We start from the raw sequence: 27170 nt of genomic DNA, 5'->3' as shown, positions 1-27170 counted from the left end.
TAGAGAACCTCATGACTTAAATACAGTTACTACCTTATTATTCAGGAGAGAAAAAGATTAAAAAACATGGCTAATATTAAATTACTGGAATAATATGTAAGTATAGAAAAATCGTTGAAGGTGGTCTTGATAAATGATAATGCTTTCCTTTTTAGGAAATGTGCTTTCTTTTCCAAAAATATCCTCTATTAGAGACACTGTAAAATGTAAAATTTCTAAATGCTAAAAGCAGAGGAATTACATTTTACATATTCTCTAATAAGGCAAACGTACTGTTTCTGTTATGAAGAAAAACGATGATTTTCATAACGGGCACCCGGAGAAGTATGTGGAAAAGAGCTAACACAGCAACTGGCCACTTTCCTTGGAGAGCTCTGCTGCCTCCTTGGCTGGTGTCTGGGAGCTGGGATTTCACGAGTCTTCCCATGATTTCCTAAGTGACGAGTATAGCTCACTCTGCCTACACCATGCAGACAATGAGGTCCACGTTCAACACTCTTATTCCTTCTGGGTCTGGCATTTCAGCACATAGCAGGCAGATGGTTTCTAAGTGACCATTCCCAAGGAGATACAAAACTCTGAATCGCTAGAAAGCTTCCCTGACAGAAACCACTTCACATGTGTCACCAAAGCGCCTGGAGAGCAAGCATGCTCTGTGGTGTAGTGGGGGAGTCAGGTGTGTGTGCCTTGCTTCACCCAGACTCTGTTCACGGCTTCTTTCCTTTGCTACGTTATGCTTTGCATCCTTCATTGTCACAAGTCAGCTACAAACTGAGTCCACATATTTATTTAGTAAGTCACTGAATATGAGGGTGGTTTTGGAGAATCCCAACTACAGCATCTAAGACACTTTTAAAGAGATAAAATATAAAATCTGAAAAACCTTCCGTAATAGTAGTAACAGCTTAGTGTAATTGCCTCTTTGATGACTTGGGTATTTTAAAGAAACAGCTTAACAGGCAACCTTAAAATACTGAGGTTCTAACTTAAATGAGTGCAGATTCTTTTAAAAGAGTCACTTACAGCAGGATGGAAAACATTGATGGCTTGAACAGATGCCTTTCCCTTTTGCTTGTAGCCAAACACCAAGTCAATCCAGTGACATATGTTTTGGGATACGTGGTCAGATTCTAGGGCCTGCCGGTGAATGAGGATGAACAGCCGAGGATCATTGCGCGCCCACGGAGGAAGGTTGACATGGTTAACCCGTTCACCATTCTGACGCACACCAAAGTCAAAACCTGAGGAAGATTAATACACAATGTTTAATTCTGCCAAGGCTTGTTATTCAGCTCACAGACTGTAAGAGCTCTGGCAAACAGATGATGGTGCACTACAACCCTGACGGCAGCAACAAGATGAACTGCTCGCTAAGGTAGGAATCACTGTTCATCTACTTCTTTCTGTACCAACAGGAACAGGACAGATACTAAGCCAATTCAAACTGGGACTTTCAACTTTACTCTTTGTCCACTTGTAACAGGATGACAAAAAAGCAGAAAAATCAGTGTCCATAAATTCCAGTACCATACTCACCCTACTTCAAACACAGAAAGTGCTTAAATACCTATTTAATTATAAACTTGGTTAAAATCAAAGATTTGTATACGCATTTGTAAATTGTTGATATTTTCATAAACTGAGAACTATATATTTAATAAATATTAATATTCTGAGTTTAGAAACCCATTACAGAATACACACCACCTTGAAATGAGTTATCACTGTATACTGATTTTATGGGCAATGGTAGAGGTCTGTTCTGACTTCCTTTCTATTGAGCATTCTTGGTCCAACAAAAAATATAACTCACTGACTAAAAAGTTTTTGTTTTGTTTTGTTTTTTGAGACAGTTTCTTTGTGTAGCCCTGGCTGTCCTGGAACTTGCTCTGTAGACCAGGCTGGCCTCAAACTCAGAGATCTACTTGCCTCTGCCTCCAGAACAGCAAGGGCTACTCAAAGAAACCCTATCTTGAAAAACCAAACAAAAAACAAAAACAACAAAAAACCCACACCATATCAAACCTAACATCCCAAAATAGCAGCAGCAGCAGCAACAAAAACAACATCAACAACACAGTTCTCCAAATGTAGCCTGTTGGGATAAGGAACCCAGAGCTTGCAGTAGTCAGTCTTTAAAAACATCAGAAATCCTCAATCTCACCTGAAAATAAAATTCAAATTTCAAGTCCTAAAAAGGCTACTTTTACTTCTGGACAATGATAACCCCACCGCATACCCTCCAAACTCTGTGAGAAATGATCCGCTGTACCTTCACGGTTCACTAGGAACTCAGGAAGATAGAAAAATTCTGGAATCAGCTCCTTCACATCAGTCATAGATTCAAATGACGAGAGGCGCCAAGTTGTGTTTGTAGAATGAAACGTTCTGTCTGGAATGTCGAAACTCTGATCTAAAAAGAAATTCCAATAATAAAAACGAAAAGTCTGTATTCCATTTGAAGCTTCCCATAATTTTTGTTGCTTCAAAAGTGATTGAAGAAATGGTCCTTTGGTTTATTTAAAATATTATTCAAATTCTTGAAATGACATTGTTTTCGACTGTATTATGGTTTCATCTCTTCTAAACAGAAGAACCTCTATCATTTATTTGCTTAAATGGCTACTATCTTCCTACCTAGTTAGAATGAAACTTTCACAAAAATCAGGAGACTAGGGCCCCATACACCCAGCACATAATGGACGCACAAAAATGATTTCTTTATTAAAGTGAATGCATAATTTTAAAGAAGGGGAAATTATGGGTTGCAGAGATGACTGGTGGCAAAGTAATACAAAAGCATAAGGACAGAAGTTTGATTCGAGCATGCATGTAAAACCAGGGGGGATGATGTATTTCTGTAACTCCAGCATTGGGGTGGTCAATGTGTGGAGTTCACCGGTCACACAGGTTAGCTGAGTTGATGAGCTCTAGGTTCAAATGGGGAAAATCTGAGGAAGACACCTGTTGGTGATCTGCGGCCTCCACAGCAGGCCCATACATACATGCTCCTGAACACACACACGGGGGGGGGGGAGAGTTGGGGTGGAAGGGAGGTAGGAAGGGAGAGGAGAGGAAGACGAAGAGGGAGGTGGAGTGTAGTTTGGTACATGGCTCTTTTCTTTATCAAGACTAAGATTTTTTTCTTTTTCTTTTTAAAGGGTGGGGTCACTGCTTTCTAACATTCAACTTTTTAGAGTACAAAATAATATTTCATTATGACATTTTTCATACAGCATTTCATTGTAATTTTCTTGTATTTGGCTCTCCTATCATCCCCCTCCGTTCCTTTCTCATTCCCATTGCTGCCCACCCTCATGGTCCCCTGCAGATAGTCCCTCTTCTATTTTTAGGTTGTCTCTGTGTGTTCATACATTAGACTCTGCATGTAAAAGACAACCTGCTATTTATTACCTTGTTCTCCTCTCCTTCCCTTCAGAACACTTCCTCCCCTTACATAGCCCCTTCTACTTCTATACCACACACACAGACACACATATTCTAAATTCTTCACAGAGAGAAAACATGCGAGACTGACACTGCTGTTCAGATGCACCAACTCTGCACTTGAGCATTAACTAAAATTTTTATCAATTGATATAAAACTGAGTGTACTCACTCCTGTTCATTTTTTTCTGGAATAGACTATTAATGACAAAGAATTGAATTTTGTCCCTGTATCTTTTCTGTGAACAATTGCTAGTCTCCCAATCACAGGCCTGGAACATTAAGTGATTGCAAAGGCCAGTTAGAGAAAAGCAGCTGTGTGCATGGTTCTTAGGGACTCTGCTGTATTGTCTAAAGTGCCTCTGTACTTGCTGGAATCTGAGCATAGCCTCTTGCTAAGAATGTCACAAACTAATCTCAGCACCAAGCACAGCAGTTTCAAAGGCATGAGCTCATTTCTTTCTCCAAGTCTGCCTGCTCTGCTGAGCTACATTTTTCATTATCTTTATCGCTTTCCATCTACTATACTGAGCCAGTTAGCACTGGCTGGCCACTAAATCAAATCTGGGGAAAAGTAAGATTTATAATTTTTTTTTCAGGAAGTAAGAAATGCCAGGTCATCATGAAGTCATGGCATATAGAGCTCAGACTAAGCAACTGTGTAACAAGAGTGATATACAATAGGTTTTGTTTGGGTTGTACAACTCTGTAGTGTTAAAACAATTCCACTGAAAATTGCTAGACTCTAGAATATGCACATATTAGATCAGCGGTTCTCAATGGGTAGGGCCTTTCCCCTCTATTATTTGGCAATATCTAAAGCTATTTTTAATTGTCATACATAGTAGGAGTCATGTACCACTAACACTGGTTGGTAGAAGCTAGGGATGCTGCTAAAATGTCCTGCAATGCACAGGGAAACCCTTGAGACAAAAAATTATGTAACTTAAAGTAACTATAGTGCTATGGTTGAGAATTCCTAGACTAACTCATTAGTTTAAAAAAAATTCAAAAACCAGCAAAATGCTAATGAAATGAAAGTAAATGAGGATTAAGGTAGTGTTAGGGTTTGAAAATAGTTTATGAATAAATATGCAATGAAGATCAAGACATGTAAGTGCATTCCTGTAATATCAGAACTTGGGAGGTATAGGCAGAAGGATCAGGATTCAAGGCTAATCTCAACTTATAGTAAATTTAAGGCTGACCTTGGCTACATGAGACTTGGCTTCAAAACAACAATGTACCTACTTAAGAAGAAAAACCTAATATTTTATATGAATATATTCATAACAACAATATAATAAAGATTGATGGCTGACTGGAAATTTTATATTGATGAATTTTTGGGTTCCACTGAAAGAAATGGTTTGAGTTGTAGGGATGTTACTAGTACTGCAGTGTTTCAAACTACATTAAAATATTATTTTATTGTCTTTTCTTAAAACAAAATGACATTCACAAATGAATGTTCTTATGTTCAAAAAGATCTTCAAACAAAGGCACTCTTAGAATCCACCACTAGCAAGGGTGGTATAAACATCAGTTCTGAATCATCTCACTTGGATATGGGAATCCCTTGCACCAGCTGTAATGGGACCAGGCACACTCTCAACCTGAGATCAAGTTAACTAGGGATAATTGGTTAAGGGAAAGCGAGACTGAGAGGAAGAACGGGACATGACAAACTAGAGCAACGGCTCCATGGGTAGGAGCCCTTACAGCACAAGCACTGAGGACCTGAGTTTGGATTCCAGTACCCATGTAAAATCCTCAGAGTGGTCACATGTGTGCTTGTTACTCAGTGCTGTAGGACCAGAAAAGTATCTCTGGGATTTTTTGGCTGCCAGACTCACTCTAGGTTCAGTGAGATACCCTTTCTTAAAAGAATAAGGTACAGGGGGCTGGAGAGATGGCTCAGTGGTTAAGAGGATTGCCTGCTCTACCACAGGTCTTGAGTTCAATTCCCAGCAACCACATGGTGGCTCACAACCATCTGTAATGAGGTCTGGTGCCCTCTTCTGACCTTCAGACATACACACAGACAGAACATTGTATACATAATAAATAAATAAGTATTTTAAAAAAAAGAATAAGGTACAGGGTAACAAAGCAGGATACCTGATGTCCTCCTCTGGCTTCTGCAGGTACACTCACACTGGCCCATGCAAATATAGGGCCAATATTAAAAGCCCCATTCATAGACTAAGCATAGGGAATACAAATTCATTCCTCTAAGAATTTGTTTTAAGAATAAAAGACAAAGAAGTCCAAGAAGGGTAGGACAAACTGAATGGACAACGGTTTCCTAAACAGATATCTTGAGGGACAATTACAGAGCCAATACCTCAGTTCTAACTGTATAGCACGGTGAGTTTGCCCCATTGGTACACAGTGAATCCCTCGGTCTTCTTCAGGCTCTCATGCAAAGGGCTGAGCTAGATTACTAGCAAGCTTTTCTATAGTGATGATGCCAGTGTGTTCTTTATTAGCTAGTTTTCATAAATAATAATAATAGTTTCCTATAAAAGATTTTTATAAAAAAATTACATAAGCTGCAAAACTGTTGTACTTGAAATTATTATCGAAGTACAAGTCTTTAAAAAAGAGTTGAGCTGGGTGTTGTGGAACACACCTTTAATCTTATCACTCAGGAAGCAGAGGCAGGCAGTTCACTGAGTTTGAGGCTAGCTTGGTCTACAGAGCAAATTCCAGGACAGTCAGGGTTACACATAAAAAAGCATGCCTCAAAAAACCAAAACAAAACAAAATCTAAAAAACAACCCCCCCAAAAAAATAATTAAATGAAATAAAATTTATTTGAATATAATTTAACTGGTAAATTTTGCAGTTTGTGATTTAGAGCTTAATTTTTAAAAAGTCAATACATTTCTATAAAGTTATATATGATCTCAGACAAGAGCAAGAAGATTTGACTACCATTTTTAAAAGGAGGATTTTAGTGAATGGTTAAGTAGAATTCTTTTTCCTGGGCTTGTTTAGTACAAATTTTCAAGACGCTAGTTAAGTTTTTTGCTGTTGTTATTTTAGTGATATAACCTGAGTTTTGGGGTAGTTACAAAAGATATCCTTACCTTGATAGGCTAGAAACATTTTAGTAAAAGGAGGCATCCTGACCAGGAAGTGGAGCACGGTGCCGCTGTTGGAGTAGTGGGAGCCATAGTGGTAGGGTTGCACAGGAGGCATGGGGTCGTCTTCTCGGGCTCCTTTGCGATACTCTTCCTCCAAGTACTACAGAACAAAGACCAGGAGAATTCACAATTGTGTGCGCCAAACATGACGAGTTTTCTCTTTCATTCTCCTCCACCTCTTCCCAATCATGTCCATAGCCTACAGCCATTTTGAGCTCTAGGAGTCTCCTACTGACCCCTGGCCAAATGAGAACCACCCAGTTCTCTCTCTCTACCTCCTCTCCTAGTCCCTCAAGAACACACCTGCTTTGCATTCTCACTCCTAATTACCAGCTCCAAATATCAAACTGGGGAGCTCAAAAACGGAGGGCTGATCCCACCACCACTGATATATTCTGAGTGCTTCTCTAGGAATGGAAATGTAGTAAGATGGCATGCATCACCACGGTTAACACAGTGGTGTGCGGTGGTTTTGCAGAGCATATACACATAAAAAGAAAACGATGATCTCTCCCATCTCCAACTCTCCTCACCACAAAGGAGGCAGCTCAGCCACACATCTTTGTAGCTCTGTCTGCCTGATAGCAGAGTTGGAAGTCGTAAATTTTCAAGTAAAGTCTTGACTCCCACAGACTGTCATATTTTCAACTGCAGAAAATCAAATGGTGAATTTCAGGTACTTAGAAGGACATCTCTGGAATTGGGACATGAATAATATGGGAATATGAGAAAACTGTTTCTGCTGCTCCTATCATTACACTATTATGAAGAATATACTATGCGGTAAGTCAGTTTTGTAAGTTTCCGGTTGAATTTCATTAATATTAAATTATCAATAAATATGGGTAACTCCTTTCTATTTAAATAGGTAATTTAACTTCTACCTAAAATGAATAATTTTCTGAATATGTCTAGTGTTTAGAGTAGAAATAAATATATCAATATTTAATATACAACAAATTAGCATGATTATATTAATGTATTACTATTATAAAGACACCAACATTTATATATACTCAGAGGCAATGTATAGTTGTATTGCTGGAAATCTGTGATATTTATAAGAAATATAATTTTTATGCATTTGAAAATACAAGGGACGGCCAGGCGGTAGTGGTGCATGCCTTTAATCCCAGCACTCGGGAGGCAGAGGCAGGTGGATCTCTGAGTTTGAGACCATCCTGGTCTACAAGAGCTAGTTCCAGGCCAGGCTCCAAAGCTACTGGGAAACCCTGTTTCGAAAAACCAAAAGAAAAAAAAAGGAGAAAAAGAAGAAAAAAAGAAAACGCAAGGGACTAAAAGCTTTCAAACTGTGCCAAACAAAATGAGAATATACTTTTTTTCCATTCTTGGAAGGTGTTTCCATAGAAGTAAGACAAAAATGATTTTCAGTTCATATAATTTCTAGTTCTAAAAGTAAAAGAAAATAAAAACACAGAAAAATAACTACAACAAACTTTAAAAAGTAGGTTCATAGAGCTCCATTTTTCATGTATCAAAGAATTTAATGGAAACCAAAGCTACCTTGTATGTGTCAACATAGCGGTCTTCTTTCTCTTTATACTGCACAGCTATAGGCTTAGACAGGTTTCTACAAAAGAAGAGATGATAGAAAAATATGAACTCATTTGATACTGCCAGTATTCAGCTGCTCATGTCTTCATCCTGAAAATGAGAAATTGCAAAATGTGCAGTCCTTAACGTACATAAGCATGTTGCTTTGCAACCCACAATCACCATCTGAAATCATGACCTTATAAACTGCTAAGGAAATGCAAGTCCAGATCTGCATCTGCACAGTGAATATCTGACTCTTCTGGGTGATGCTGTCATACAGTGCCATGCAGGTGTACGTGCACATGGCTATGTTAGGACTGGCGTTCCCACTATTAATGCAACACACCACTCTTAGAGGACAAAGAATGTCCTCACTTTACCCACTATAAAACCTATCAGTGTCTCTGTATGGTGAATCTATGGGTAGAAGAAATAGCTCTGATGTGAGGGATCAGCTGCTCTGGCTAAGAGGCACAAAGGAAAAGACCACCTACAACGTCAACATCTGTCACTTTATCTAGACCAATAGCAAGCTTTGCCCAAGTTTCAGTAAATCAAACCCATCCTCCTTATTCAGATGTAATTATTTTTTGGAGACAAAGCCTCACTATGGAGCCCAAGCTAGCCTTAAGCTCACTTTGCAGTTCAGGCTGGCCTTGTACTTGCAATAGTTCCTACTGTCCTGATCTCCCTGGTGCTCTGCTGTGATTATAAGGATGTATAACCACATCCCCATGGCACAACTTTTTTGAGACATTACTATTTCCTAAGGATGTGGAGTTAAGTAACATTAAATGTACATTCTGATGACCCCTGTCTAGTCTTTGAGATGTCAAAAATTAAAATAGTTTTACAGAAGAGATGTCAATTTACACCACAAAATACGAATAAATTATCTTTTTTGCTTGTTTGTTTGTTTGTTTTGTTTTGTTTTGTTTTATGAGGCAGGGTTTTCCGGTGTATCCCTAGCTGGCCTGGAACTCACCCTGTAGATCAGACTGGCTTCAAACTCACAGATATCCACCTGCCTCTGCCTCCTGAGTGCTGGGATCAGAGGAGTGTACCACCACCACCTGGCATCAAAGAAATTATCTTTAAGATCCTGGTATATATTTTTTATTCCTTAAGAATTTGGTAAGAATTACATTATTATGGGTGAAAATTAAGAAATTTAATAACAACCTAGTTGTTGCTAGGTGTGATTATACATACATTTAATCCCAGTACTTGGGAGGCAGAAGCAGATGAATCTCAGAGTTCAAGCCAGCCTGATTTACATAGCAAGTTCTAGGCTATTGAAGGTTAAATAGTGAAACCCTGCCTCAAACAGACATAAAGACAAACAGAAAAACAAACAAACATAACAACAAATCCTTCAAAGAAATTACAGTTGGGTGAACAGAGAATAAACTAAAAAATCAGTCATGCTGCTATTTACTCATAGGTAAAACATTTGAGCATATATTTGTCCAGCTCTTTTTCTGCTGATTAGTGGGTGCCTATATATTTTTAAGCAAAAGAATGACTTACAAAATAGACTTCTACAGTATTTTTTACATTGATTTATTTTGTATGAATGTGTGGGTATGCATGCTATGGTGTGCACATGGAGGTCAGAAGAACATTTGTGGGAATTGGTTCTCTGTACCATGTGAGTTCCAAGGATCAAACTCAGATCCTCAGACTTGGGAGCAAGTCTAACTTGATGAGTTATTTCACCAGCCCTACTTTTTGAATATATTCAAATCTAATGCTGAACCTTCAGACTGTTTCTGGAGTTTAGATACTTTGAAAAATTACAGGAGTACCACATTCTTAGCTAAATATTTGCATACAGTGCCAGATACCAAAGCAAGCAAAGAACCAGGCAAGTTCAGGGCCCAGCCCTCAAAAACAACTGCTGGTTAAGTTAGAACCTTCATGTTGAGCATTCCCAAGAATAATTCCTAGAAGTTACTTGCTAAAACAGAATATATACATCTAACAGGTTTTTTTTTGATACACACTGTCAAACTGCTTTCCAGAAAGGCCGCATATATTTATACCAGCAATGTGTGAAATGTTCAAATGTCCAACAGCAGTGTATAATATCTAAAAGACAGACAAGATACCATAGTGCATTAACTTGAACCTGATTTCTTAAGAAAAGACCAACTCAGGCCTATTTTGGAGGCATTATAATTAAAATATTTATGAATATCCCAAGTGGAATACTTGAAGTAAATTTTTCTTTAAGTAAGAGAACTTTTTTAAAAAATAAATAAAATATTTGAACTTGGGCTACCTCGTTTCTTTAAAATAACAGTTTGTTCAAGAAAGGCAGAAAAATTCTAAATACTCTTCCTTTAATTCTCAAACTTCAAATTAAGAAATTATTTCCAAAGGTACCAATGACCTTGTCTGATGCCTCCACACCATGTGTGTTTATATGCATGTGTACACAAGTATGTATTTCAATTTTTTTAAGTATAGAATGAACATTCTTAATCTAGAGATCTGAAATCCTAAATGATCCTAAACTCAAAGCTTCTTACATACCATGCATCAAAACCAGCCAGACTTCAGAGCATCTTAGATTTGATATGTTCAACTGGTAGTCTGCAAATATTCTAAAACTCAGGAACTTAAAAATACTTAGGATCCTAAACATTTTGGATAAGGGATGTGTGGACTATACAATGATTAAATAATGTTTTTTTTTTTTCATTTCAAGGGGTTTCATCTACTTGTTCTTGTCATTATTCTTTTGGATCCTCAGAGAGTGCTATCTTTGATAATGAGAGTCTATTAAGTTTGTTTCTATGTTGTTTCCTTGTTCTCCAATACAAGATATCCTAAACTCAGCTTCCACGTTTTCTTCTCTTAAATTTAGAAGAAATAAAAGGATTAGTGTGCTGGCTAGTCTTGACACAAGCTAGAGTTATATGAAAGGAGTGAACTTCAACTGAGAAAATGCCACCATAAGATCCAGTTGTAGGGCACCTTCTTAATTAGTGACTGTTGGGAGAGGGCCCAGCCCACTGCGGATGGCTTCATTCCTTGGCAGGTTGTCCTGGGTTCTATGAGAAAGCAGGATGAGCAATCTATGATGAGCAAGCAAGTAAGCAACACTCTCCATGACCTTTGCATCAGCTCCCACTCCAAGGTTCCTGCCCTACTTGAGATCCTATCCTGGCTTCTTTAGATGACTATCAGCAATATGAAAGTGTACGCTGAAAAACCCTTTCCTCTCCAACTTGCCTTTTGGTCATGGCATTTCATCACAGCAATAGCAAACCATAACCAAGAGAGATAGGAAACCATCCTTATGCAATTTCTACTGAAATAATTGATCCAAGCAATAAAGCCATGGATGAACTATTAGATAAAAGTTCTATGTGAACCTGTACCTACAAATCATCATAAGCACCCCCAGTGAGGGGGCATTACAGCCTTCCTGGTGACAAGTAGGACATTAAGCTTACACAGCCATCTATGATGGATTCCTCCCAAAATAAAGGCTAAGTTGAATACAAGTAAGCCTTTTAAGCTAAGCCCTGCTCTCTGGCAAAGAGACTACTGGAACAAATGCTATTATGCTGCAAAAACTGAAAAAAAAAATCAACACTTAAAGGTCTTTCTAGATTTTGTTTTCACATGTCGGCAATCAAACGCAACAACTATACTTGATTTAAAATAACCTATTATAAAAGGCATTGTTGAGATAAGCAGGAGACAATGAATATGGATGGTATGTTATATTATCAGGATTGTTAATTTTCTTAGACAGGATAATAGCACTATAATAATATAAGGAAATACCCTATCATTACAAAAGATGTATACAGTAGAACTCAGAGTTTACACAACTAGATTTTCTGAAATAAGATGATGCAAGTTTGGTAAAATCTTCATAATTCACAATTGCTGAATTGGGAAAGATGAATTATAAAGTCTTCATTAATCATTAAATTTTTGTGCATGATTGAAAATTTTCAAAGTAAAAACTTTAACGGCATAAATTCAGCATGTAGGTGGACCCAAAATGTGATGCTTTTACTTACCTATAGATAGATGGATCATTGAGGTCAAGTGTTTCACTAACATAGTCAGAAAGGATAAAGGGGAACACAGGGTATTGCATGAGATCATTGAAGGATCGGCCAGCATGCTTGTTTAAATGAGTCAAATATTCAAAATTGGTAATTTGTCCGGTATACCACAGGTTTGTCAGAGCAGTGATGTTGCCATACTCCAGAAGATTGGGGAGGTTATTTGTGAGAATGTTCTGGTATACATCATCACGAACCTAAAAGGGAAGGAGAAAATAGGATATTTTTAAGTTTATTGATATGTCCCTAGAGAACCTGAAATCCTCCCAGGAATGTATCTGCATTAACTCTAATGCAGTTTCCTTCCAGAGGCAGACTATCAGTCATTAGCCTTACCGCTGGATACATCTGCTAGTAAAATTATCTGGCAGGAATTTCTGTTATCTGCTCATAATTCCCAAGGAAAAGTTATGCACAGAAGTCACTCAGACATAGATACTAAAAACAAAATATTCAATAAAGGTGCAGCATGATGGTGTAGACAGAGTGGTATTCTGCACTGACAGACTGATTGCATCAGAACAGATCTGGTCTGTGTGTTCCTGCTAAACCTTTCAAGCCATTATTATATCAGTAATATGGAGGTCATAATGTTTACCTGACAAGAATTAAATACAATGTCCTGTGTAAGCAGGATACAAACTCACTACCTACTGAAAACAAATAGGATCAATCTCTCAACTCTTGGGATTCTTGGACTGAACCCAGGGCCTTGTTCATTCTATGTAAACATTCTACCACTGAGCTACATCCCAGTTCCATAGAAACTTTTTTCAGAGATTAATAAAAGTCCTGTCATATAAAAGGGGTTTTCTGAGCCGGGTGTTGGTGGCGCACGCCTTTAATCCCAGCACTCGGGAGGCAGAGGCAGGTGGATCTCTGAGTTGTGAGTTTGAGGCCAGCCTGGTCTCTGTTACACAGAGAAACCCTTTTTTTTTCGAAAAAAAAAAAAAAAAAAAAAAAAAAAAAAAAAAAAAAAAAAAAAGGGGGGGGGTTTTCTGAGTCTTCCAAAATAAACAAATGAAACTCAATGGGTTTGGAACACCCACCTCAAAGTCTACATGTTCAGGCCTAGAAAGAAGAGCTCCTGATGTGACAATGAGAGGTAAGACAGAAAGGAAATGACAAGAAAGAGAAAATGTAGGGACAGACAGAAACACAGTGCTAACAACTGAAACTGTCACCTAAAATCAAAGGTTGCCAAATGCTGACACCAAAATAGATGGATAGGAATTTGTGACAGAGTGTGCACTAACTCTGGAAGGAAAAAAGTGTTCATTCTCAGCACACAATGACACCAACATGTCAACAGTGTCCCGTACAGGCAATGGGATACAGAACAAAGGCAAGTCTAGATATTCTGCAGGGAGAGCACAGTGCTGGGGACTAAACAGCCTTGTGGAGTGAGACAACAAAGTAAAGGTGGCAGGGATGCTGGGTAATAGAGGGGCTGCTTGTAGTTGTTTGAATGGGAAGGGCCCCCATAAGCTCATATGTTTAGAAATTTGGTCATCAGGGAGTAGAGCTGTTTGAAAGGATTACAAGGATTAGGAGGTGTGGGTTTTTTTGTAGTAGGCATGTCACTAGAGGTGGACTCTGAAGTTTTAAAAGTCTATGTTAGGCCCAGTCTGTGTCTGTCTCTCTGTCTCTCTCTGTGTGTGCATGTGTGTATAGCAGGATATAGCTCTCAGTTACTGTTTTAGCACCATGCATGCTGCCACACTCCCTGCCAAGATAATGGACTAGACCTCTGAAACTGTAAGCAAGCCCTAAATGCTTTCTTTTATAAGAGTTGTCATGGTCATGTGTCTATTCACAGCAATAGAACAGTGACTAAGACACTGTTATTTTATATAGTCAGGGTCAAGAGGGAGGGGATGCTGTTTGGTACAGTAAGGGACTCTGATGAAAAGGTACTTCATCAAAGGGCCTGAAAAAAGTGACAGACTGAGTCATTGGGAATTCTATGGAAGCATTCCAGGCAGCAGTTAAGTACAAAGACTCTGTAGCATCAGTGTCTGATACATTCAAGGAGAAGAAAACCACTATGGGTAGAGAATGAGTAAGAGAGAGAATAGCAGATGAAGTCGGAAGATAATAAGGTTCTTGACTACCGGGGGTTTTCTCGGGCTCTTGTAATGGCTTTGACTTTCAGTGAGTCGCCTGAGAAGTAACTACAGAGTTTTGACTAGAGAAATGAAACAGACTGAGGGGTGGGGTGTGGATGTAGCTGGGTCAGTTAAGAGGCTGCTATAAAAGCTCTTAGTGAGAGATGATGGTGGCTCAGAGCAAAACTGTAGCAGTTTAATCAGGTCATGGGTATGCTGGGATAGAGTAGACATGCAGGGTGGGAGGAACTATTAGGATACTCTCAAGGTTTTTGGTTTGGGCAACAGAGAGATAGAGGTTCCATTTATGGAAAGAGGGAAAACTGGAAGGTTATTTACAGGGTGAATCTTTACATTTAGTTTGAGATACAAACTGGCAACTCCAAGTGGAAATAGCAAGACAGAGTTAAATAAGAGGGTAAGATGTGCAGGGTAGAGGCCTTGGCACTGACAGCGAACTTGAAAGTTATAACATAATTTGCTTTGAAAGCCATGAGATAGATGAGGTCGGAAGAATGAGCGTGAACTACTCAAGAAGGATCTGCAAACATGCTGAGTGGGGGAGCTGATGAGGGGTAAAAATGGAAACCCAGGAGTCTAGAAAGGAAGGTGTCATGAGAGAAAAGAAAAGGACAGTCCGTGTGTCAAATGCTTCTGGTGGGACAAGGTGAGGAACACAGAGTTAGCAGCAGAGTGCAGAACTAAGCTACCAGAGGCCAGGTGGAGGTGGCTCACACCTTTAGTCCTAGTACTTGGGAGTCCCATGGCTTTAATCACAGCACTAGGGAGGTGGAGACAGGAAGGGATTTGGCTGGGCAGAGAGAATTTAAGTTGGAAGGAGACAAGAGCTCAGTGCAGTCTGATGTTTGGTGGAGACAGATGCAGTCCGAGGACTGCCCCTGCAGTCTGAGGATGCAGTCAGAGAATCTGAGGACAGGTTCATCCCTTTAGTCTGAGCATGGGTAGAGGTAAAAGTCTCTCTCTCTAGAGGCTGGCTGCACTGCTTCTCTGATCCTTCAGCTTTCACCCCGATATCTGATTCCAGGTTTTATTTATTAAGACCAGTTAGAATCCGTGCTAGAAGAACCTAAGGGACCAAAGGTAAGAGAAGGGAATGCAGGGACAAGCTGATGATGGCCAGCACATGTAATTCTTTCCTAGGCTTTCCACATAGTAGGCCTGTGAAGCAAGTGATGGCATGTGAAGGAAGGACCACAGCCTGAGCAAGTACTAGCTACTCCTTTCAGTCACTTTAAGGACTTCAAATTTAAAATTTCAGAGGTCAGAGAGAATTTTTATAAAACTAAGGACTTCCTTAATTAACCTTATTAACCTTATCTTATTAAGATATAAGGTATACATTATATAATTTTAGAGTACCAATTTAAGAAAATTAATCTTCATTTAATTAAGTTTCATATGATTAGTAGCATCATTGGTTACATAATCACTTCAACAGTTACAAATCTAATAATGGTGGACTTACCTTGGTATTGTCAAATGCCAACAGGAGTGTTCTGCCATTTGTTAAAAAGATTTCTACAGCATTATCTCTCAGTTGCCACCAACGTCTGTGAACTTCTTTAATTTCCTCATATGTCCAGGAGAAAGATGCTGGCTCTAACTCACCCTGAAGGTTCTAAGACAAAGGAAGCAGACAAAAGTATTTCCATTATACAAAACTAGCTATTTTGGCTTTAAATATCAAAACAAAATACACAATCTTTCTTCCATAACAAAAAGATAAGACTATCTGAAAAACCTCCCATTATATAGCACTGCATACGTTAGACAAAATTTAGGAATAAAAAACAAAGACTATTTATAGATCTGTTTAAGGTTATAGAATACCGAGAAACTTTATCTGTAATATTTTTATGACAAATACTAGTATATCCAGAGGAATCTTTCATCATTACTTATCCATATAGATATCCATATGCTTATTTATTCAATTATACAAAAATTTTCCTTCCTTTTGATAGCAAAAGTACTCAACTGTGAATTGGGAGTGGCAAGGAGCACTTATTTGTTGCTGCTCAGGACACTGATGAGGAAGAATGACACTAAATAATAGAAATGTGCTTAATTTTGAACCCTAACTCTAATCACTGAGACCTAGGCCAAAAAGAAGAGACAACAGTCTTCCCTCTAAAAGGACCTTTTAGAACGTGGTTGTAATCCACATCCATCTACACACAGAGTAATAATGGGTGAGCTAGCTCTTTCATTATATTGGATTTACACAGTTTTTAAATTTTTCCTAGGTTTAAGTAAACATAAACTCAAGCCTCCACTCACCGAACTTTCAACTGTATCAGAAGCATTGTCTTCCACAAAGTACATTCCACATTTACCTGCAGGAAGTAAGTGGACAGAAGGGTTTGAAAGTATGTGTGCACTGTTCTATTTGGTGAAGGGTGGGGACCTCTGAAGTCCTCTGGCTTGAGTTTGAAAACAAGCAGCTAGAAACAGTTCCATACATACTTTAAAATAGTACTCATAAGATCTCAGTTGATTAATCTTCCTGTGCCTTAGATTTCTTACTAAAAAAAGGGGAGAGTGAGAGCTGAATTTCCAAAATTACTTTAAAAATAAAATTAGAATATATATAAATACAAAGCATGCTATTGGCTAGTTCTACTATTATCTTCTTATAGTACAAGCATACTGATTGGCTTTACTCTGTTACTTGAAGTCTCTGTTAAAATAGTGAAAATTTTAACTACATCAACAGATTTTAACTTGAAAAATCTAAATTGTATGTAGTAAAAGGAAAGACTGAATATAAAGATGTTCACCCAGAAAGTCAACTTAATAAAAAGATTTTGAACATGTACTTTCAGAAAATGCCATTTCTTCATATTCTTTAGAGTAGTCCCCTGCCTTTATTTGTGGTTTTGTATTTATTTACAACCTGATGCTGTTTACCCTCCTTTCTGTCCTCCCCACAACCCACTCTTCCCCTCTGTCCCCCCAACCATTTTTCCTCCATTTCTACTCAGAAAAGGGCAGACCTCCCATTTATATCAACCAAATATGACCTATCAAATTGCAGTAAGACTAGGCACCTCCCCTCACACTAAGGCTGGGCAAGGCAACCAAGTATGAGAAATAGGATTGCTAAAGCCGGCAAAAGAGCCAGAGACAGCGCCTGTTCCCACTCTTCGGAGTCCCACAAGAAGACTCAGCTGTCCAAGTGTAACACATGCAGAGGGCCCAGGTCAGTCTCATGAAGGCTCCCTGTTTGCTGGTTTACTCTCTGTGAATCCCTATGAGACTAGGTTAGTAGATTCTAGGGCTTTCTTATAATGTCCTTGACCCCTCTGGCTCCAACAATCCTTTCTCTCTCTCTTCTGCAGAATTCCCTGAGCTCCACCTAATGTTTGGCTGTGGGTCTTCATATCTGTTTCCATCAGTTGCTAGATGAAGCCTCTCTGATGACAAATGGACTTGACTCTGGTTTTGTTTTTTAAGGATTGGGTTACTTATAGTCAACCATGATCTGAAAAAATTCTATTGAAAATATAAAAAAAGTAAATATTTTTTAAATATTTAATCATGCTACTCTAAGTACATGATGAAATTTAGTCCTGAGCTGCTCCATCCTATCTGAAACATGAACCATGTCTTCAGGAAGTGTATCCAGGTCTACTAGTCAGCCACTGGCTGGTCATTAGGTTGGCTGCTGCAATGTTGAATACACTAATTACCAAATAACTTTTATTTGACTTTAATAATGCCCCCTGCAAGGCAAGAGTAGTGATGCTGGCTATTCACATATGCCGAGAGAAGACATGAAATTGTACTTTTAAGTAAAAAGGTGACAGTACAATAAAATATTTTGAGAAGGCTCATATTCATAGAGCTTTTATGTGGTGTTGTTATTTTGTTAGTTATTTTTGTTAACCTGTTTCTGTGGCTAATTTATAATTCATCTTTATTTATCATGGTATGTGCACATGGAAAAACAGTACTATCTGTGCTTTAGAGCATCCACTTTGGCCCCATGGGTAAGTGGGGCTGTCTTTATAATGTCAAGGCAAAGCCACCTACGTGATGTTAAAAAAATTTTACCTCTGTATGAAAAATACTTCAAATTATTTAAGAATAAACTAAGGGAGGGTGAATATGAGTAAAATTCTTTTAAAGCAACTTACCTAACAACAATTCCCCAGCTGTCTCTCTGGATGGTGCAACACTGATACATCTTCGATTCACTCTGTCAAAACATGTTTAAAATTGCTATGATTCAATTTTTCCCAATTTTAGACTTCAAGCTTTTTAACCTAGTAAAATATTAATGCAAAGCAGACTAGAGTTTCAGTAGCATAAGCTGTCATGTCAAAACCCAAATGATGAGCCTGTGCTAATTATATAACACTCATCAGGGCAGAAGTGATGGAAATCTTTAGGAAAGTCTAGGGATTATTGCAGCTGCCCGTAGAATATATGGATTTAGCTACCTAAAATATGCCAATGTTTCATAATTTCAGTAAGTAACTAAACACTGTGTTAGGTCATTGATATTTCAATGTGGGATAAAAACCTAGTTTTTTGCTGTTGTTTTTAGGAAAACCAGGGACATTGGGATTAGAAAATTTCTGTTCTGAAGGCACTGTTATTTAAAGTTTCTAACTATAAATGGGTACAATAATAATAACTACCACAAGAATATGGCAACACTGCTAAAACTAATGCATACCAACACATTTAACATTCAATAATACTATGAAAGCCTGTATATAATCATTCCCTTTACTTATGAAGTGAAGAAAGTGAAGCAGAGAGGCTAAGAAACATGCCCAAGATCAGGCAGGTAGGCAGGGAAGGAACTGGAATCTGACACTTTAGGACACTACATTCCACTCCTGTGGTGGCACCAGCAGCAGCTCTATCTTCCTTACAGACTAGAAAGCCAGCTACAATTTAGTGCATATGCTAGGAAGAGTCAGCACGATGACTGGTGTCCATTAAGCCCCCATGTAGGAAATGGCATTTGGAGTTTGCCCTTCAGTCTTGTCCTGTCCCAACCTCTTTTGTTTAAGACTTTCCTAACATCACAGCATTATCTGAAACCAAAACTACACAAAACCTACAATGAGCTAATTTTGTTTATCAATTATCAAAAAGTGAAGGAAGGCATGTACTCAGATCTACCTTATGGATTCACTTGCAGCTTTGTCTTTGACAGTAGAGGAGAAGGAAGAATGAGTTTTGTCTTCAAATAGGTAAGAGAGTGGTGGCTTGACCACACCTGTTGAGAAAAAAGTACACATTTATCTAGTAACAGGTTACCTGACATATCTACAGGTCACGGCCAAAGTTACTATTACCTTCTGACTTTTGTCTGTCCCTAAGGAGATACTTATTTGGAATAGTTAAATAACATCTCTGCAAACGTCTCCTCTCTCGGTTTGGCCCTTCTGTTGGATCCAACTGCCATGAAGTTGGATAGTAGATTGGATCATACCAGACTGCTCTGCAAGTTGAAATAAAACATCTTAGTGGTCATCCAAGGACTTACTTATAGCCTTAAACTCACTATAGAGACTGATTAAATAAACACAATGCACCTGTTTAATTACAAAACAGCAATTTGTACATTAGGGGAAACATAGACATAAGATAAAGACTAACATAGAAAGTGAGAACTTGCCCCTGAGTCCAGTTCCCAAGTTCCCTTCTGGAGTGAGTGCTGCTTCTAGTTTCCTGTATCTACTAAATTTTATTTTCTGCTCCAAAATGTAAAGAAAGTTTCTTTGGTTATAATTACATCATTTCCCCCTTCTCTTTCCTCCTTCCAACCCCTCCCACATACCCTCCCTTGTTCTTTTAAATTCATGGTCTCTTTTTGTTATTATACATCCCCCTCTCTCCTAAACATATAAATATATCCTTCTCAGTCTTCATCATGTTACTTGTGTGTATATTTTCAGAGATGACCACTTGGTATTAGGGAACTATTTCTCCCACTCTCAGTATTCCTTAGCTGTCTGTAGTTCTTTGTATAGCACTGAGGCCTCATGAGATTGCCCCCTTCCATGTTAAATATATTACCAATTTTAAAAGATGTGTCCCTTCTACCACAGAACTTTATCAGCATTATACAACACACTATACCTAACATGGTTACTAGCTAATGGAAAATTTTCTCCAAATTAATTTTTTTAGAGTTCCCATTTTTTTCTACTGATAAAAGTTAGATCCTTTTTGTACTATATGTCACATTTTTAAAATTTAAGATATTAAAGAAAAAACTAAAACTGTAGTAAGTACATTTTTTTTTAGAAACCAGATTTCAAGAAACATCCTTAATTCTATTACTTAGAACATTACTTTCTGTCATAATGTTTCTGTCATAATGCTGCTGTTACTATTCCTTTGCTGTTTCCAATTAATTTGCTGCCTTCTGCATTTTGTATCCTTTCCTTAGGGTAGACTCACTAAAATATTTCCAGAGCAAGAAATATTTGCAGGGCTCGAATATGCACCATTCCAGGCTACACCACAACCAAAACTCTGAATAACAACAGCTAACATGTCTGGCTAATGTCCTGTTGTCAATATCGGCACAAGAAAAAAAATCTAAATAAAAAATTAAAGTATAGTAAATAATGGTTTTAAAAATCAAATTCACAGTTGTAATTGATAACTACAGGTAGGAAGATTAAGTCCAAAGCCCCTCTCTGCTACACAGGAAGTGCAAGGCCAACCTAGGTGACATAGGACTCTGTCTCAAAGGACCATAAAGCAAACAAAAAAGGCAAATTGCCCTCTGTCAATAATAAGTATTTTCAATTTGCTTAAAAAGTCTAATGTGGGGCTGGAGATATGGCTCAGTGGTTAAGAGCACTGATTGCTCTTCCAGAGGACCTGGGTTCAACTCCCAGCACCCACATGGCAGTTCACAACTGTCTGAAAATGCAGTTCCACAAGATCTGACACCTTCACACCAATGCACATAAAATAAAGTTAAATAAATCATTAAATTTTTTTTTTAAAAAAAGTCTAATGTACAGCAAGAGAGTACTCATGCTTTCTGCTCTTTCAAACTTCAGGGATAATGGAATTATACTTTATATCTATGCATGAAAATATTAATTCTTCAACAGATTTTCTGAAAACAAATTTCCTTACTTTTTGTCATTAAATAAAATAAACACCCATTAAAATTAAAATTCAAACCACTGAATTCTTTCCAATTTTTTGTTGCACTTAGCTGAGACTGTTATCAATTCTGTAGAAATATATACACCAATTTCCTAATTTCCTCTACTTAAAAAAATTTTGGGGGTGAGGATTGACCTCAGGGTTTAGCACATGCTAGGCAAGTGCTATTTTATAAACTTTCAGTTTGTAATTTCCATTATTATATAATCAGTAGTGTATTTTAGTACTCAAAGTTAGGCTAATAAGCTATTTTTTTTCTTTTCTTTTTTTGAGACAGAATCTCACTTTGTAGGTCTGGCTGTCCTGGAACTCACTAAGTAGTTCAAGCTGGCTTTGAACTCACAGAGATCTTTCTGCCTCTGCCAACAAAGTACTAGAATTAAAGGCATGCATCATCATGTCTGACTGTAGCTAGCTATCTTAATTAAATATAAAGAATGACATGTTAATTTTATTTAATCATTAATAATTCGCTTTTTTCTTTTTTTTTTTTTTTTGAGACAGGGTTTCTCTGTAGTTTTGGAGCCTGTCCTGGAACTCACTCTGTAGACCAGGCTGGCCTCGAACTCACAGAGATCCACCTGCCTCTGCCACCCTAATGCTGGGATTAAAGGCGTGCACTACCACTACTCAGTTAACAATTCATCTTTTAAAAGAGATTTATTTATACATGTATGAACATTTTTCTGCATGTATGGATGTAGACCATATGTGTGCCTAGTGCCTGAGGAGGCCACAAGAGAGCACTGGATCTCCTGGAACTGGAGCTACAGGTGGCTTGTGAGCTGCCGGGACAGTGCTGGGGAACAGGAACCTGTCCTCTGCAAGAGCATGAGCACTCTGAATCACCAAGACACCTTTCTAGCCTCCTGATAACGCATCTTTAAAATCATATCGATAAAGTCTAAGATAGGAAAGATCTAATTCTTAACTACATCTAACTACACTCTTGACAATTTCTCTATCCTTCTGCAAAAAAATTTTTTTTTAATTGAAGTCAATTTTACTATCTGAAAGAGCTGCTGCCTTTAGGTTTTGCTTTCAAGAATTAAAAGAAGTTCATGCGACTATTTTTAAAGATTGCAAAAATGATAATTAGATAAAAAATGTTTCCTTAACTAGTTTAACAAATCTGAATTCTATAGTGAAAACAGTATTTAACATCATTTAAAAGCTGAACCAGATATGTTCCCAGTACACACCTGTCGTGTGTCAGCTGCTGGATGAGCTCCTGCCAGTGTCTGCTGGCACTCAGGTCGACTTTGTACATCCCTCTGATGTGCTGAATCACCTTTTTTCTTTCAATTCCTTGGGAGAGAGATATGGCCTGGGTGATATCTGCAGCTATTTTAGATATGTCCTTGGATTTTAAATCGAGCCGCTGAAAGAGACTAAACAAGATTGTTCCAAAGTTAAGTATCTGTGGAACATTAAATAATACTGTAGTATTACATCTGAGGGCTGGGGGTACAGCTCAGTGGTATAGCATTTGACTAGCAAGTATGAGAACTTGAAGTCTCATCTCCAGCATATATATAACATATATACATACACATGCACACAGATACAAACACACACAGAAGTAAATACATATGCATACATACAAATAAAAGTGGCCTCAAAAGTTTCCAAAATCAAACCAAAAGAAAAAAGGCCTGCTGTGGAGAACTGGAGACTTGTGGAGGGCAGGACTTTGCAGACTGTAGCTCACCTCTGTTGATTATTGTTAACTGTTTTCTGCCACGCTCCTTTACTCACACTCTCTTCGTTTTCATATTTCTTCTGTTCCTAAAAGAATTCAACAATATTGTATAAAACTTATACACTTTTTTCTTTTTTTGAGACAGGATTTCATGTATCTCAGGTTGGCACTGAACTCACTATGTAACCAAGGATGACCATAAACTCCCAATCCTCCAGCCTCCGCCTCTCTAGCACTGGGATAATAGTGTATACCACTACATCCAGGCCCTTTAGGAGAGCACTCTATATACTGATCTACATTCTGAGCCCTAAACTTGTTATTTCTCATATAATATTGGCACTGGGCTTAACAAAGTAATTTTGAAACCAAGTTAATAAAGGAAACTTACTACTCTCAAGAGACTGTAATATAAGCCACTTAAACAACATTAAATTTCCCTCTTTATTTTTTGTATAGTTTGAGCCATTGACATTAGAACAGAAAAGTATGTTCCCCAGCCTGCTGAGTATATTTGCTTGTTAAAAAAAAAAAAACCTTAAGTCCAGGTACATTTCAACTTGCTTGCCCCTACAGAATCTGTGCTTCATCAGGGTATAAAAATGGCTCAGTGGTTAAGAGCACTTGCTGCTCTAGTCAAGGACTGGGGTTCATTTCCCAGTGCCAGCATGATGACTCACAACCACCTGTGACTCTGATTCCTCTTCAGATCTCCAAAGTCACTGCACATATGTGATACACAGACTCACATGCAGGCAAACATTCAGAAACATAAAATAAATAAATCTTAAAAAAAAATCTTTCTTTCATTGAAGGCGATAGATAATGGATGATGATAACCAAAGAATAGAAAGCTCCTCAAAATAAGTCTGTTTTTTAGTTTCCTGATCAAAAACTTTTGTGGTAAAAATGAAAGAATAATTGCAAGCTCATCATCAATGTTACCAACAGTGAAAAAAATCTTTATGTCACCATGTGAAGAGTATAGCAGGAGGCCGGGCGGTAGTGGCGCACGCCTTTAATCCCACCACTCGGGAGGCAGAGGCAGGCGGATCTCTGTGAGTTCGAGGCCAGCCTGGTCTACAAGAGCTAGTGCCAGGACAGGCTCCAAAGCCACAGAGAAACCCTTTTCTAAAAACAAAAAAAAAAAAAAAAAAAAAAAAAAAAGAGAGTATAGCAGGATTTCCTAAAAAACAAACTCTGACTGATAGACTCACCTCTTTGATCATTTTAATGAGCTCTGGTTTGGAAGGAGCACTGGGAGGGATGCACTTGTGGCCACATAATTTTAAAGCATTCATAAGCAGATCTGCTGTGTCCATGTCTTCTTTATTTAACTCATCTTCATGATTATGTATCAACTCTGACAAATACAAAACCAACTTGGCTCCATGCTTTAAAAAAAATTATAATGCTTTGGTTATAAAAAAATTTTATTTTTTCCATTTAAGTTATTTAATAATAAATTTAATTATATTTCTAAAATTAGTTGGGTCAACTTCAATATAGCTGTAAAAACATGATAAAGTAGATAAAAAATTTAATTATATTTAGATATTCCTAATTTTATTTGTTTTAATAATAGAAAATGTTTTAAAAAAGAATCTAGAAAATGTCATAACTTCTACAAACTTTAATAAACTGTTAAATAAATTAGAAAAAGAAATGGCACTGCCAGTGTAAGAAAGATACTATTAAATATTAAATCTATGTTTAATATCAAGTTTATGTGGTATTCATCAAATTATTCTCTGTGTATATTAGAAACTTTTCATAAATGGTTGAAATGAAGAAATCTAATTATCCAGCTTCCAGGGAGAATTTGTTAAGAAAAAATAGAAAATGAAGTAGGTATAAAGGAAAACACAAAAACACTGAACTAGAAAACAAACTGTCTGTTAACCTTAAAGTAAAAGTATGTCTCCATCCCCTTTCCTTTGAGTTTCACTCAGAAAATGGTAAGACTTTAGGAACAAAAAACTGTCCCTAGCTCGTCAAAACTGACTCCTCTCAAGGAAAAGAAGAGGCAAGAAACTCAAGGCAGTAAGATCCCGTGTCTCATGAGATCCACACGAATGTCAGGGGAGGGCTGGTGTGGGCCAGTCTATGAGCAGACAGACCTAAAGCCAAAATTGGAGTTCTTAAGGTGATGACAACTATCCTTTGAAGTGCAAACTTAAATCAAATTTTATTGGGTGGGCCTTCCACACAATATCTATCACATATGATTGTCACGTTTACATACATGTTAAACAATAATTATGCCAACAAAATAAACACATGCCCTTTACATCTTCAATGATACAAACATTACTGAATTTGGCTTTATGGCATTTTAAACTGTGAATAGAATTAAATGTCAACAAATGGGTCTAGAAACGATTACATCTTAGTTGATATTTAAGCCAACATGCTGAATCACATCATGTTGCTAAGAGCCTAAGATGAGCATATGCAACAGTGAAAGTAGCAAAGCTTATTTCAATGCAGCATTTTAAATTAGTCAGAAGACAGCTGCTATCTGACCAAGAGAGGAAAAGCAACAGATGCTACGAGAGTAAAAGCATTGAAAAGTTGGCAAATAAAGAAAAGTGGTACATGACTGGCGTATTTTCCATGTGTATTAAAAGGAATGTTTGTTTTACATTAAAACTATCTCAGCTTAGTATTCAATGACATTCTAAACTATCTTTAAAAAGATATCTGGAAAAAAAGCCACTAGGAACAGTGGCTTAGACCTCAGCATTTGTAGGCAGAGACAGAAGGTTTGCTATCTGGATATCTGGGCTACAAAACAAGAACATACAAGGAAAAACCTGATGTTTTCAAATACTATCTCATTTTACTATCCTTTGATCAATTGTTTTTTGATGAGAAAAGGTGTTAGGACACATGTAAAAAGCTCTTTTTTTGTTTTCAGCTCTCAAAAAGTTGACATCACAGAAGGCAAAGACAGGAAGATCACTTTAGACCCCAAGTTTAAGATAGGCCTGGACAACAGTTTCCATCTTAAAAACCAAACCAAAACAAACTGACTTAAGAAACTCATTCTGTTGTAAATCTTTATAAACTAACAAGAGTGTATAAGAGTAGTTTTCAGTGAAGGTTCTCAGAATGACATGTTCTGAATGTACTAAAAGAAGGAAGGGTTAAGAGAAACACAAGGTAGACAAAGGAGACTTGATGGAAGAGGTTGCAAGGGACAGTGAGGAGAACTATCTTGAAAGGAAGAGAATTCACTACAAAGGAGTTGAATGGGAAAAGCAGCTGTGAGCTTTCCAACCCGAGGAGAAAGCCAACAGAAGAAAGCTTGCATGCAGCTAACAAAAGGCATGAAGAGCAGTCCTTTAGAGGACAAGCTGTCCAGTAGAGAACAGGAGAGTGAAGAGCTCTCAACAACAAAAACAGACACAGTAAGCTAAGATACTTACTTGTGGGGATGGGCTAAGGCAGTCTCGAAGTATATCTTGATGAGCTGGTTCATGAACTATTTCAAATATTTGCTTCCTTTCTTGGACAGTATGGGTTGGTGACAAAATATGTGCTAGCAGTCTTCCAAGCTGGACTCGGAAAGTTTCTTTACAAGACCCCAAGATTTTGGTCCACTGTTGCTTATAACCACTGGTTTTATTTGAACCCTAAGTCAAAATAGGAATGAATTGGGATCAGACTTTAAAAACCTAAATATTATTAGTAGCAGACGTATTGTGTGAGGGACAGTGTGTGCCACAGCATGCATATGGGGGTCAAAGGACAACTTCGTGGGATTGGGTTCTCTTTTTCTACCTTTATATGAGATCTAGGGATCAATATCAGGTGGTCAACATTTGTGTAGTGTTTTTATCTGCTGAGCAAGCTGCACAGTTCAGGATCAGACTTCTTAAGCAATAATATACTAATTTGACACAACTCAAGGAAGACAATAGACCATGATTCATTC

The 27170-nt window shown here is 37.8% G+C and overlaps 1 protein-coding gene across 4 annotated transcripts in view; it reads right to left on the bottom strand.

The window, feature by feature from the left end:
- Lyst (lysosomal trafficking regulator) overlaps positions 1-27170 on the bottom strand; it is a 164993-nt gene that overhangs the window by 23584 nt on the left and 114239 nt on the right. For all 4 annotated transcript variants that reach the window (XM_026788329.1, XM_005365427.3, XM_026788331.1 and 1 more), the window contains 14 exons: positions 26662-26868; positions 24448-24624; positions 23240-23316; positions 22731-22919; positions 19692-19837; positions 19516-19612; positions 18516-18577; positions 16657-16712; positions 15842-15994; positions 12200-12444; positions 8124-8190; positions 6543-6699; positions 2273-2413; positions 1024-1241 (listed from right to left, as the gene is read on the bottom strand). In XM_026788329.1, the coding sequence (XP_026644130.1) occupies positions 1024-1241; positions 2273-2413; positions 6543-6699; positions 8124-8190; positions 12200-12444; positions 15842-15994; positions 16657-16712; positions 18516-18577; positions 19516-19612; positions 19692-19837; positions 22731-22919; positions 23240-23316; positions 24448-24624; positions 26662-26868 (1992 nt within the window). The remainder of the gene's footprint in view (positions 1-1023; positions 1242-2272; positions 2414-6542; positions 6700-8123; positions 8191-12199; positions 12445-15841; positions 15995-16656; positions 16713-18515; positions 18578-19515; positions 19613-19691; positions 19838-22730; positions 22920-23239; positions 23317-24447; positions 24625-26661; positions 26869-27170) is intronic.

This window comes from Microtus ochrogaster, unplaced genomic scaffold (genome assembly GCF_000317375.1).
Source record: "Microtus ochrogaster isolate Prairie Vole_2 unplaced genomic scaffold, MicOch1.0 UNK2, whole genome shotgun sequence".
NCBI lineage: Eukaryota > Metazoa > Chordata > Mammalia > Rodentia > Cricetidae > Microtus > Microtus ochrogaster.
Note: the sequence above shows the minus strand (reverse complement) of the source record. Positions and strands in the feature narration are given on the sequence as shown.